The 14,620-nt window shown below is 41.4% G+C and overlaps 1 protein-coding gene across 1 annotated transcript in view; it reads left to right on the forward strand.

Moving 5' to 3' along the window:
* The window catches only part of LOC121898128 (cyclin-dependent kinase 17-like), a 33,163-nt gene extending 18,556 nt beyond the window's left edge, over positions 1–14,607 (forward strand). The window contains exons 5-17 of the mRNA XM_042413071.1: positions 5,970–6,095; positions 8,481–8,537; positions 8,702–8,816; positions 9,788–9,882; positions 10,133–10,195; positions 10,666–10,789; positions 11,051–11,171; positions 11,748–11,845; positions 12,010–12,115; positions 12,564–12,606; positions 12,832–12,922; positions 13,092–13,169; positions 13,273–14,607. Of these exons, the coding sequence (XP_042269005.1) occupies positions 5,970–6,095; positions 8,481–8,537; positions 8,702–8,816; positions 9,788–9,882; positions 10,133–10,195; positions 10,666–10,789; positions 11,051–11,171; positions 11,748–11,845; positions 12,010–12,115; positions 12,564–12,606; positions 12,832–12,922; positions 13,092–13,169; positions 13,273–13,310 (1,155 nt within the window). The 3' untranslated portion in view covers positions 13,311–14,607. The remainder of the gene's footprint in view (positions 1–5,969; positions 6,096–8,480; positions 8,538–8,701; positions 8,817–9,787; positions 9,883–10,132; positions 10,196–10,665; positions 10,790–11,050; positions 11,172–11,747; positions 11,846–12,009; positions 12,116–12,563; positions 12,607–12,831; positions 12,923–13,091; positions 13,170–13,272) is intronic.
* Positions 14,608–14,620: the final 13 nt, after the last annotated feature.

Consider the following 14,620-nt stretch of genomic DNA (forward strand, 5'->3'; position numbering starts at 1 on the left):
TAAAAAGGTTTCACAGTCGCAGCCACCCACCTAACCCCCTTACACTCTCACTCTCACTCTCTCTCTCACACACACACACACACACACACACACACGAGCACACACACACACGGTCATGGGCAGCCAGATTTTGACATTCCTCTGGTGGTTACATAATGTCAACACATTATGGAAAGACTTCTCACTGGGATTATTATTATTTTGTTGTTGTCTACACCCGGTTTCATGTCACCACAAACATCTCTTGAATCCTGGATGTATGATTTTTATAAATACAATATGATGTCATTATAAAAATAAAGTTGAAAACGGTTGAAAACAAAAACAAGCCATTGTAAAGATTAAAGCGTTACGGCTTGCACCACAGCACGCTGAGTTCTGTTCAGCGGAGCATACGGAAAGACAGACGTGTACAGAAATGCAGAACCCGATCAAGAGTGAAAGCTTTAATCCAGCTGGCTCACATGGACATATGGAAGGCAGCGTGAAACAAGAGGAAATAAAACATGGCTGTATCTTAAGCTTACTGATAAACTTTGAAGGGCTTTGAAATTGAAACGACAGATACAGGAAGTGGCCTGGTTTGACTGAAGCCAATATGACATAGCGCCTTTCTCAATACCAAGTACGCTGACTTCGGATTTTTGTACTTGCTGGCAAGTTTGACGTGGGAGTACAAACCTCAGAGGACAGGAGAACGCAGTACGATCAAAGCAAAACTAACATGTTTTTCTCACAAAAAAATAACCTCATTGACAGAGAGATGCAGCATATTATGTTATTCAGTCTTTAATGTAACTATAATAAAAATCAGAACTGTTATGTAGCTTAATAAAATAAACCAAAATTTAATATAGACCGATCTGTTTGTTTTAACACATTTATTTCTGTTGAAATGTGGTGATATCATACATACGTACATATAGAGCCTCAGAGGCAGCGCTGTTGTTCTGCCCAGTAAAAACATGAAGCTTCACTTTACATTCAGACACACTAATGTGGCAGCTGCGATTATTAGATTTCATCTGTGAGACCAACATTTATCCTCCAAAAAGAATTATATCATATCAAAATGACATGAGACATTAAAGCCAGCAGTAAATCACCAAAGAACAGCACAGATCATGTTCATCAGATCGTGTTCTACGCAAGATGACGATGGACGTTGACCGGCCGATCATCTCAGGAGTCGGGCTGTTAGCAGCTGAGATTACCGGCCGGAAAATGTTGGAGCACATTTCCAAATAGGCGTTAATTGGATAAACTGACAACATACTGGGAAGTGACATTAACCGTCCCACAATGAAAATCACAACAGTCTAATCTCCGCCATCACTGCCAGTTGGTGTAAAATGCATTCTGGGATACTTTGCTTCAGCCGCATTCGGCTGACCAGTGGTGTAACTGCATCACTCAATCACTCACCGCGTGTCTAGACAGCAAACGTAGTGTGAGCAGCACATCAGCAGAGCAGCAGCAGCAGCAGTAAGTGCTCTATCTGTGTATCTACATTGGAGGCGTTCAGGTGCAGTGTTAAGCGTAGGTCACCCAATACACATGACTGTAGTGACGCGCATAAAATGGAGGAAAACGTACTTGAAGCGTAAATGAATGCTTCAGGTCATGGTTACACCCATGAGAGGCGAGCCTACATGGAGCCGGTGCAGACAGCTGCATAGATTACAAGGAGAGCCTATCTGTTGCGTGTGATGTGCACGTGAAAAACGCATCTGATACGCTTGCTGTCTAGACGCGGGGTCAGTCAGACAGTCAGTCACGGACATTTGCATTTATAGGGCTGGCCCCGCTGTTGTGGTCCAGCCAGAAGTTGCTGATTTCTGACACTGAGTTATATTAAATTCTTCTGTTCCAGTTTTAAATACAGTGAATCTGCTCCACAGAATGACATCAGTGTTTAATGCTTTCCATAATGAATTTGTTTAATGTGCAACATAATCAAGAATTGAATCCTAATACGTGAAATGCATCTCACCTCTGTGCTTTATTTTAATTTAATAACAAACGAAACAGACCTCATCTAAACAAATCCGTGATGTGACGTTTGGTTTGTACTTAATATCTTCTTACTGTGTGTTTAACTTTTTCTTTACTACAAAGCTGCGACTTGGTCCTTTCAATCCATCTTAATGGCTCCTAATGGGATTTGAGGATGTACAACTTAGTCAGTGCTAACTGTTCGTAGTGATGGTGAAATAGTGAAAGTAAAATGTTAGTCAACTTTCCACCTTCTGCATTTTTATTTACTTTTTTTATTAAGTTCATTATTCTCAAACATACAGAACTAACATACAAAACAATCAGCCATCATTTTGTTTGTTTAAACTCAGTTGTCCTTTTCATGTTCAGCATCACTGTTTTGAGTCTATGATAATAATAATAATTCTTTTACTTATTATTATTCACAAATAAAGGTCTTAAACCTCTTGATAAAAGTCTGAAAATACTGAGTTTGAGTGAAGTGATGTGAGCTGTAGTGAACATCCTGCAATACCAGGAGCTTTGAAGAGACCTGGTTGTTGCTTTGTATTAAAACAAACATACACACACACACACAGAAGTTTGCACAGTTTTCCTTGTTAGGACATTGACTCCATTCATTCTGTACAGCCTAAGTCTAACCTTAACCAGGACCTCAGAAGTGACGTTTTTCCGCGTTAGGACTGGGCTTTGGTCCCAATGAAGTCAATGTTTATACCAGAAACGGCCCCAATAAGGATAGAAAAACATGTACACACACACACACACTAATTATTCTTTAAAACTTGACCAATTTAAATGCAATGTTGAATAAATAAATTATTGCCTGATCCCAGAGATAAAAGAATTTGAGCTAATTCAATGTCAGAAATCAGCACATTTAAAAAAAAAAAAAAAAAGTAGTAGAGTAGTACTTCCTGATTGTACTGAATGTGTGTTTTTAATGTGCGGTTGATGTTGACATCTTGCCAGTGCACACCACATGTTGCGCAGTACCTGCTGGGTGATCATGGGAGGGAAGGTCTTGCGATTGAAGAACACAAACTTTTCCCTCCTCTGACAGTGTTTATAGGTTGGTTTGATTGCAGGACCTGGTGATTTACAAGCAGAAAGCAGTAGCTACACAGACAAACCAAGCATGCAAGACTGCACGGGAAAAAAAACCAAAAAAAAAAACCTTAACGAGTGGTTAAGCAGCTTACTCCCTCTGGGGCTACCCACGCACAGAAACATGACACATCACCCCTCGCTGTGTATTGACAGGGTGTGCAAGCAGTACACCTCACACTTCCTGTGTTTCACTGCAGACTAACCAGAAAGAGTTTACTTGGGCAGACGCACGTACACACACTTGGTTATATTCTTGCAGCCCGACAAACACTCTGTTCATTGTTTGTGCTGGTATGAGCAGCGTGATTGGCTGCAGGCTCGTTGTTGATGAAGTGATCCAACAGTGAAATCACTGTGTGGCCCCGTTCTTTGTCTTTGTGCTGCTGTCACACTCAGAGGAGGGAGAGTAGAAGAAGAAGAAGAAGAAGGGGAGGAGGAGGAGGAAGGAAGTAGGAGGAAGAGTGAGGAAATCCCTCCATCTGTGGTCAGGTAGTGGATTGTCCTTCTCTTACTGGAGAAGAAGCAGCGCTGTTTTGGAATTACATCACAGGGATTACTGTAATACGGTCCAGATGGGCCCCTGTTGTAACAGATTAGGATGGGTTGATTGGACAACTGGAGGAGGGGGTGGGGGGGGGTGCAAAGGTCAGGTGATGGATGGCATCACATGCTCTGGGGACAAACAGCCAATCCTGTCGCAGCACACAGAAACCACAGACCAGTAGAAGTGGATATCATGTCATTCAAAAACACAAATGCACATCATGAGCCGGTGACCAAACTAAACATTTATAATTCATGTGACTTTATATATAGATTCAGTTTGCACATCAGTCCCACCCTACATACTGTTGGACCAAGAAACGCAGCATCAAAATATTAACCTGCCAGAGATTTTTTAATGAGTTAATCGTTTCATTCATAAAATGACATCTTGAAATTGCTTGTTTTGTCCCATCAACGCACCAAAGCCCAAACATATTCAGGTTTGTGTCAACCAATCCAAGAAATTCAGCAAATATTCACGTTTTTGTTACCTTAGAAACGAGCCCTTTATATCTACAGAGGGAGCCGGTCCTCTTCCACGGAGGCCGCCATGTTGCACCACCATGTTTCTACAGTAGCCCAGAATGGACAAACCAGAGGGCCTTTCTTGTTTTTCATATTTTTCACTTTTTTCACAAGTTTCCCCAGCCACCGTAGGTTCTCCTACACACTTGAAAGTAGACGGTGATCTGCAACCTCACCAGTGCCACTAAATCCTACACACTAGTCCTTTTACGTCACTTTTTAAAAGCATTTATCCTCTAAGATGTCATGATTTCATGCTTTTTTCTGTCATACATGATTGTAAACTGAGTCTCTTTGGGTTTTGAACTGCTGTTCAGACAAAATAAGACATTTAAAGTTGTCACCTTTGACTATTTTCTGACATTTTACAGACAAATCGGATAATTGAGAAATTAATCTGCAGATTAATCAATAATGGAAATAATCATTAGTTGCAGCTCTAAGAGAATTAACACGCAACTATTTAGATTATCGATTTCATTATTCAAAAGAAAATGTCAAAGATTCTGGTTCTTTCCTTTTTGTCTGTCGGTCGGACAAAATAATTTGAATATGTCATGTTGGATTCTGGGAAATTATGATGGAAACTTTCACAGATTTTCTGAATGAATGAGAATTGAATTCCCCATATTTTCAAGGTTTTACACCACATTTACACAGTTTTTAAATCGTGTCTCTAGTTTTTATCCACTTGTGTGTTTGTGCGATCGAGAAAATAATCTGCTGACAAATTGATGAAAATAATTGTTAGTTGCTTCCCCAAGTTGATTATTAAAACAGTTGTGGATGTATTTTCTGTTTGTTGTCATTGTTTCAGGTCTGCAGCAATATACACTGAGATCTAGATTAAGAATATGTCTTCAAAGATCTGTGACAAAGGTCACCGCTAGACAAAATCCTCACAGCAGCAAAATCAAATGTAATGAATTCTTTTGTTAGAGCAATAAATAAACTGTGTGTATGTATCAACACATTTTTCAACCGATATGTATTTCTTATTTTCTCAAGTTGTAGTAAAAACATCACTCATTTTTCAGCTGCAGGCAGCCACAGGGGCAAAAAGCTGAGTCACTGTCCTGTTTGAATAAAAGGCTGAAGGGTCAGAAGTCAGTGGCCCTCAGTTACAGATTCATCAATGAGCTCGATGTTGAAATGTGGAGAGTTCAAAGTTGCATATTGTTGTATGTTGTTGTATGTTGTTGTTGTTAGGAAGGAGGGGTGGATCAGTGGGGTGTCACTAAGTGTCCAGTGTTACCTCAGAGGGGGTGGAAGTAGATTTAAAGCAGCTAGAGAGGAGCCGGATTAACAGTAATCTAACAAATAGAAGAAATGCATGATGGGAAGAATCCAGACGTTGTTTTGTGAGTGTTTTGATTTTATATAACAAGTCATTAGGATCATGCTTTAGTACTTTGTTGCTGTGGAAAAGACTTTACCCTGAACTCTTAAAGGGCTTCACAGATGGCCTTTATTATGTGCACAAAACTGTATAGACTCACGCTGCTACACACACACACACACACACACACACACACACACACACACACACACACACACACTGCCCTCTCTGTTGACCAGTGAGCTCTAAAGCACGCCGTCTAATGCTGGTTCTTACGGATTCTGCTTGTTTATTCTGGATTTCTGCCATTTTGTTGTCAATCATTGGTATTTATTCAGAGCTTTCGCTGTTTGCTGAAGGTTTACTCCTGTTTTTTCAGGGTTTTACACCGTGTTGACACTGTTTTTAAATCGCGTCTCTGTTGTTTTTATCCATTTGTGTGTATGTGCAGGACCTGAACAAACGTCTGTCCCTGCCGGCTGATATCCGGATACCTGACGGTTACCTGGAGAAGCTGCAGCTGAGCAGCCCGCCCTTCGACCAGCCGCTGAGCCGACGCTCCCGAAGAGCGTCACTGGTGAGACAGAGAGGGGGTGCAGAGGGAGAGATGGGTGAGGGAGGGAACGGGAGAAGAGTGTGATGCTGGGAAAGGGAAAGAGAAGAAACATTTCAAATTGTTGGAAAGGAGACAAATGGAGAAAGAATACATATGAAGAGAAATCGCTATAGCAAGAAAAATCAGTTTTCTTGCTGAAGTGCCTCTTGAGCAGTTGTCATTATCCTTTACACTATCAGAAAACGAGAGCTGCTGTTAACAGTATTTTAACATTGTACCATGTGATGGTAGCTCAGAATACTTCAAACACTGCAGGGTAGTTAAAACTCCAACAAGGCCTTGATTATATGGAGATTATATGGAGATTCAAGCAATAAAGCTAACATCCTCCAACTGTATATGCAGTGTGATTAAGTGTTGTGTGTTTTCTGGAAATTAAATTGAGAAACAGTTTATGTCTGACAAATACCTGACAGAGTAAGGCTGGAGTGAAGGACTGTTGTCTCCTCTTTCTTGCAGTGAGTCATTACAAAAACACTGTCGACATGCACTTACGTCATAGGAAAGTAAAAAGTGGTTGATAAATTGTCACACAACCCCAGTGAAATGACTCATTTCACCATCAGAAATTGATCCTTTTGGTCCGATAACTTTTTGGAAAGTCTAGAAAAGCCTGCTTGAAGTTAGTCTGCGTGCACATTCAAACAGCCAGAGTGTGAATGTCCTGCCTGACATGAGATTCAAAAACTACTAAATACTGTGAAATACAGAGAGATTGATCTGGCGGTGATGGGATTAATCAGCATCGTGTGAACTCATTTGGCAAGAGCTTGAATGTAACGGACGTTCATTTCTATGTAAAAGTTCCTGCAGGTTTAAGGCACTTCAACACATTGATGCAATAATCCAATACTGCCATAAAGCAGTCCTGCTCATCGGTTTACAACACGGCCCAACATGGTCCAACACACCCAAAGTTATTTACACGATTGCTATCTCAGTATAAACAGTATGTTTAACTCTGTGACCGTTAATAAATAAATGTTGTCTTGTGATCATTTTTGTCACATCATCTTATCTACATTCTGCAGCTTCAATCTGGATCTGCAAAGTAACTAATAGCCACAGCTGTCAGGTAAATGTTGTAATACTTTCCTGTGAAGTGCAGTTGAGGAAAAGTCTTTAAGAAAGCGGCAATACCTCCAAACTACTTCCGTAACGTACAGTTCTTGCTGCTGACGTCTTACAGTGAGGAGCAGTGATTTGAGAATCATGCAGAATGAGAGAAAGAGAGAGAAAAGGGGGCTGCACGGCTATAAAGATAGTGAGAGTTATGTTATGTTATATGCGCATCAAACAGAAGTGAGAGAGAGTGAGTGAGAGCTCACGCCTCGTCCTCAGACTGTCTAATCTCACCCTCTCAGCCTGTTGTCATGTGTTTACATTGCACCTCAGCGTTCACTTGTCAGCAGCCTGAATAATTGGCTTGTGGTTTTACTTTGAATATGCATCTGTCCAAAGCAGAACACAGGAAAAGTGTGAACCCCAGTCCACTGCATTTAAATACAGGCTTCCCCGCAGAGCTGTTTATAAAACACTATATGGCTTTAGCCCACAATATGTGTTTGACATACTTAAACGTTACGAGTCACCCAGACCTCTCAGGCATCTGGCAATGGTCTTCATGCTGTTACCGAGAGTCATATTAAAGTCTGGAGGAGCTGCCTTCAGTTTTTATGCTCCAAAGTGCTTGAAAAGCTTCTCTGAACTCTCGAGATCCACTCAGGCTGTAACTCTTCTTAAAAACAGACTCACATCTGTTGCCTTTCATGAAGAAGTGTTGCATCTTAGTTATTAAATAGTTTGTATGTGAGTTTATTGTAAGCGAGTGGTTGTGAAGTGCGAAATGCTTTTTTTTTTTCATGCATGTTTTCACTCAGGAAATCATGAAAAATGCTAATTATAATTTCCCTCAACTCACAGACTAAGAGCTCAAAACCCAAAGATATTCAGTTTACTGTCATTCAAGACAAAGAAAAGCATCAAATAATGACACTTGAGCAGTTGAAACTAACAAATATCAAATATTTTTCTGTTGTTCATTGATAATCGATTAATTGTTGGAGCCCTAAAGCACATAGAATTTTCTGCTCTGTATTAAAAATGCTTTATAAATAAAGTTTGCCCTCCCTTGCCTATAAACAAACACATTGTAAAAGCCAAAAGCCAACAGTCATTTGTCACAAGAGATTAGCTCTGATGGTCGTTGGGGGTGTGTGACCTCCTTACATCCCCCCTCTGCTGCTGCGAGGCCGTCATAAGGATTTGTCGCGGTGTCTGTTAGCTTGTCAGTGCTAATAAACATGCTTCCCTCATTAATACTGTTTGTCCTTTTCTCTCCTCCAGTCAGAAATTGGATTCGGGAAGCTGGAGACCTATATCAAACTGGACAAACTGGGGGAGGTACGTAAGAGTGTGTGTTCACCGGTAACCTTGACTTCTTTTCAGGTGCTGATGTTCTCAGAGAAAGCGATAAAACACACACAGTTGCAGAGTTTATTTTTAACCCCTGACAGCCCGGCAGAGCTGCTCTTTCAGCTATTTTCCTTTCTCCTGCTGTTCTCCAGGGTACGTACGCTACAGTGTTCAAGGGGAGGAGTAAGCTGACAGACAACCTTGTAGCGCTAAAAGAGATCAGGCTGGAGCATGAGGAGGGGGCACCGTGCACGGCTATCCGAGAAGGTACGAAGTGTTCAACAATTCCCACAACTTCCTCCACTTACTTATAATATTTTATAATAAGCAGCTATCTAGTTCAGTCACTCACTAGGCATGTTTGGGACATTAAATAAAACCTTTCGACCAAAACATGACTTAAACTGCAGGTTTCTATCCTGGGTCTGAAATTAACACCCACCAAACGCCAAACCGCTGCACTGGTGGATAAATGTTTGTACCAAAATAGTGATGTAATCAGATATCTGGCATGATGGCTCAGAGGAAAATACTCATGTTTGTCCCTATACAGTGCAGACATACATATATGTGTTTTTTATGCGCGTCTAAACAGTGCTGCGAAACTATAGGAGCGCTCAGCCAGCCACAGATTGTCTCGAGCACTCCTAGTATCGTGGCACTGTTTACCTTACGGGCCATCAGCTACTGGACATCGCAGCTCTCTGTTAAACTGTCATTTGCTGCAGTACATAGGACACAAAAAAGGCAATTTAGGCCATTAAAAAATATGCTTGGCCTGTGGATTTTTTTCATCTTGGCAGGTGAGTCAAAAAGTTAATTTTGGACACAGTTTCCATCCTCCTCCAAGAGAAATGCATCGTAGTTAGTTTGTGAGAACGTCATACAAACTCCAGGAAACAACCCCAACATGATTAAAGGCTTCATAAGCAGAGTGAAGTTAGCAACATGCTAATCTTGTGCCTTCTGTGTCCTTGTGTTTTTTCTGTGAGCGCTATGTGTTATCTTTTTGTTTTGTGACTTTGTTGACTTTGATTAGTTAAATCTGTGTTGGCTTTCTTTGTCAAGTCTGAGACATTTTTGTATGACGCAAGGTTTCATAAATAAACATCACTTGGCTCGATCAGTGTGAGCTCAGACACAACAAGGTCAGAAATTTAACAGCAAACTCGACAATTCAGATCAAAGAAAATAAACTGTTTCACTATCACACCTGTCTTCTTTTTCTCTTTCTGTAGTGTCGTTACTGAAGGACCTAAAACACGCCAACATTGTGACGCTGCATGACATCGTCCACACAGACAAGTCGCTCACACTGGTCTTTGAGTACCTGGTGAGGAAAAACAAAACCTCTGCCCTCACTTCCTCCATGACTCACATGTTATTCTGTGCACAGATGCTAAAATGAATATATTTTACATCATTATTATTCATGAACCTGCAGAGTAGAGGACGCTTTATCAGGAACAACACAGTCCGACTGTTGTAGTTTCTGTGCCTGCAGCCTTTCTCCTCTTCCCTTAAAGCCCTTCCTCTCTCTCTCTCTCTCTCTCTCTCTCTCTCGCTCTCTCTCCCTCGTCTAGGACAAAGACCTCAAGCAGTACATGGACGACTGCGGGAACATCCTGAGCATGCAGAATGTCAAGGTGAGCCTCCGCAGGCGGCCTGTCCCCACGCCAACTTCATCAACTGTCAAGACTTTGTGGCTGCTGGTGCAAGAAACACTGTTAGTCTGCCCCCTGGTGGTGGAATGTGGACAATGTGGAGAAAAGTAGAATCTGTTTACTTTTCCACAAAAATCTATTTTGTTTGAACGCTTTTGTTTAAATTTTGCTTTAATGTCCATTTGAACAGGCCTGAAAAAACATAATCTGGATATTTGAATTTGACTCCGGCTGTGTGGACGAAACATACAGTATATAATGTTTATATTAATCTAAGCATCGGTCTATAATTTCAATATATTTCATTTAAATATTTTAGTTTCCTGAATTATCTATCTTCTGGTGGGGTCTTGATGAATTTAACGGTTTAATTGTTTATATTCAGAACCACTATTTGAATGTAAATTTACCAACGCGATTATATTTACTCACCAAAATATCTCTTTCTCTAGATTTTTCTATTCCAGATCCTGCGAGGCTTGGCGTACTGTCACAGACGGAAAGTTCTCCACAGAGACTTGAAGCCCCAGAATCTGCTCATCAACGACAGAGGGGAGCTCAAACTGGCTGACTTTGGTAAAAAAAAATTTACAAAATAAAAACATGAATGAATAGTTTCGTTGGTTAAGATTCTTGCATGTCAGGGATCTTTCTCGAAATGAATTATCTAGCATTTGGATTTAGAAATTCAATCTTTTAAGCTGCAGTCATCTACATTTTTACAAACACTGCATGATTGTTTGAACAGTTCTTTTTTTTAAAATATGAAACTATTCGTGAGCTCTACTTAATGTGTCCTTTGGATCTGTTCTTATTTCTCATATTTCTGCTCCACAGGCCTGGCGAGGGCCAAGTCTGTGCCCACTAAAACATACTCTAACGAGGTGGTAACACTTTGGTATCGGCCTCCTGACGTGCTGCTGGGCTCCTCCGAGTACTCCACGCAGATAGACATGTGGTGAGTGGGCCTCACTCAACAGGGGTGATTACAACTGTTAGAAAACACGAATCAGACTCCTGGCTGCTCTCTGCTTCTGTCCATATGACTAAACACACTGAAGGGCGCAGAGATGAATATAATCCAAAGAATTCCCCGTCATGAATTGCTAATTCTTGTTCTTGTTTGAAGTCTCTCACTGCTTCGGTGACTTGTAGGGGTAAGTACAGATGTGTTCGGGGCTTCTTTAATTTAGTCGACGCTCTTACATTGAGCAATTTACATGAAGCGAGCAGGCAGGTGTCCTCATCCGCAGTAGAGAGACTTTGATGTGGCTGCTGCTGATGAACATGCCCACGCTGTTACGGAATTCAACTATGGATGGTTTTCCTTAAACTTCAAAGTGCCCTGCTGCTTTCTTCAATTAATTTCTGCCTTTTGATGTTTCATTTGTGGGACACATTGTAACCGATCAGTGAATTCAGGGTGCTAGATCAAAAAAAAGTTATCCCTGTTTTTCAGTGGTAGTTTAGATAGATACAACTTGTTGACACGTCTTTTATGACCCAACCCCTTCTGTCTGTGTCTCTCTGTCAGGGGTGTGGGCTGTATATTCTACGAGATGGCTGCTGGCAGGCCCCTGTTCCCAGGCTCCACCGTGGAGGACGAGCTGCACCTCATCTTCAGGCTGCTAGGTCAGTGCTGCCCCCTGCTGACGGGGAAGTGGTCAAACTTTTTCAAACGAGCCTTTAATCGCATTAACCCTGGCATGTAGCCCCTGTGGCAGCGTGAAAAACCCTCCCCAGCTGCTGCGGTAAAGCAAGACTCCTAACAGGGTCAATTGAATGTCCCTCCACAGGCACTCCCACAGAAGACAGCTGGCCTGGGATATCCTCTATCGAAGAGTTCAAATCCTACAAGTTCCCCAAGTACAAGCCCCAGCCGCTCATTAATCACGCACCCAGGTACGGCTGAGATATTCATACTCTTGGATTTATAACCACTTTCTGTCTTGGATTGTATTTTTACATCAGACATAGTGTGTTAGAGCTTTTCAAATGTTAACATGTTCTTTTATTTGTATTGCTATTATGTCCCCCTCACTTCTCCTGTTAGCCCTCTAATCATTGGAGATGGAAATGAGCAAATATTTCTTATCAGACCCAGGTATATGAGAAGAGCTGCTACGTAGAGCTTTGTAGCTTTTATAGAGAGTTAGACATTAGTGTTATTGGTTTGTTTAGTTAGGAGAGGGTGCTTTTTGTCACTTCCTGTAAGGAAATCCTGTGGAATAGTTGACTCTGTTTCCTTCCTTACACTCGCCAGCATCTGTGAGTCACCCCACCTCCACTGACCCCCCCCCTCCCCCGCTCCCTCTCTCTCTCTCTCTCCCCCCCCCCCCCCCCCCTGCAGGTTGGACACCGATGGCATCGACCTGTTGATGTCATTCCTAAAAGTGAGTGAATATATCTGCCACGCATTAACGGGATGTTAAAAGCGATGTGACACATTTTGCAGCTATGTTAGGACTGCATTTTTGGAGAGAACTGCATCAGGTCTCGCCAACACGTTCACATGCAATCATTCATCGCTGACCCCATTTTTTTTTTTTTTTTTTTTTTTTTTTGTTTGAGTCATACTTTAATGAGTGTGTGTTTCTTTTGTCTGCCCTAAATTTCAGTATGAATCAAAAAAGAGGATCTCTGCTGATGAAGCAATGAGACAGCCGTACTTCAGGAGCCTGGGGCCACGTGTGCACACACTGCCAGAGAGTGAGTAATGAAATGGCAACGCAGTAATGCAGACTTGGCAGTCTTTGCTGGGTACAACTTGAAGGATATTGCAGCGTACAGCGAGGATCAGTTACAGCCTCGTAACAAAGACACTATTCTCCTGGCAAGATGATTTCTGTTGCACTGACTGACTCTGTGTCTTTGGCAGACATATCCATATTCACACTGAAGGAGGTCCAGCTGCAGAGAGATCCCGGCTACCGGAACTCATCGTACCCCGAGTCAGGTGAGCAGTAACGCAGGAATCAATACTTTCATTTCTCGTTATCACTGTAAACTTCATGCAACCAGCTTCATGTCTACATTTTCTTCTTCTTTCCCTCCTTCAGGCAACGGAAAGAGCAGAAGGCAAAGCATGCTGTTTTAGATTCTCTGGACTGTATTTTTTTTTTATTATTATTTGGGAAGGATCTCCTAGCTGTACAGTCTCGCCGATGGATCAGTAACCTGAGATGGATGTTGGCGTGGAGCACCATCATCATCATCATCATCATGACTCCCACCACTCCCACTCCCCCAACCACTTGGGGTACTTGTCCACAGTGCGAACCCCCTCCCAGGTTTAGCCTGAACCTGGCCCAAAAGAGACATTTATATACTGTACATCTATATTTATTGAGAAGAGAATTTGCTGCTAAATCCAACTACTGTCTAGAATTCTAACTGGCTCAGTCACTTTAATGAGTACATGCAATGTGTATAGATTTTTAAATTTTTTTTTTTTTTTTTGAAGTGGTGATATTTTTAGTGATTATTTTTTGTCATTATTTCCATTTTCATACATAAAAACTCCACCTCAAAGCTCTTCAGTGTGTGTAGGTGTGTAAGGCGCACAGACAAACAGAGAGAAATGTTTCTGTAGCAGCTCAAAAAGATTTTTTTTTTTTTTTTTTGATTTTCTGTCTCTGTTGCCACGATGCTGTTTCTCAGCAGGCACCCATCATTTGTGACCATTAACTCTGAAGGTTTTTGAGGCCAACTTTGATGTAACTGATAATTTTACCCTAAGTGGAGGCTAATATGAGAGCAGTGCTGCCAAGCTTGGTGAAAACAGATCACATCCTTGTCAGACGCTGGCATATCATTCCAGGATGCTGTGGTCTCTGTTGTGACCAATGAACAAATGCAGGGGGAAAAGAAGGCAAAGTAGAATTAACATGGGCAATATAGAGATGGTTACGCCTCCTAAATTCTTCAGAAAACCTAAATATTTAACTGCAGTGACCGGCCTCCTCGTCCTTGTTCTTTTTCCACCTCAAGTCTCCTCCGATCTGTTACAAAGAAAAGGTGCAAAGTGAAGTTGGTGTTCTCCTTGCTGCCATTCCCATCTCCATCAACTGTTTAAAAAAAAAACAAACAAAAAAAAAATCCTTTTTTTCTGGATTGCCTCCATTATTGTGTTGCATGCCTGCTCTGTTGTATGAGGAAGCACACAGCCACTGAACTCCTAATTCAGGGAGAACTAGCTATAGTCCTGCCCCTAGTGAATACGATACTGAGTCACAGTCTATTTAACAGTGTTACAAGATATGTTTTGTATGATATTCTTTAACTTTATTTGTGGATAATTGTTATTGGTGTGGGATTCCGTTGCAGATGCCCTCCCATGAGTTTTTTTTTTTTTTTTTCCAGAGTAAAAATTAAATTTAAAGTTTAAACAGAAATTATATGAACTGG

This window comes from Thunnus maccoyii, chromosome 5, assembly GCF_910596095.1.
Source record: "Thunnus maccoyii chromosome 5, fThuMac1.1, whole genome shotgun sequence".
NCBI classification, from domain to species: Eukaryota; Metazoa; Chordata; class Actinopteri; order Scombriformes; family Scombridae; genus Thunnus; species Thunnus maccoyii.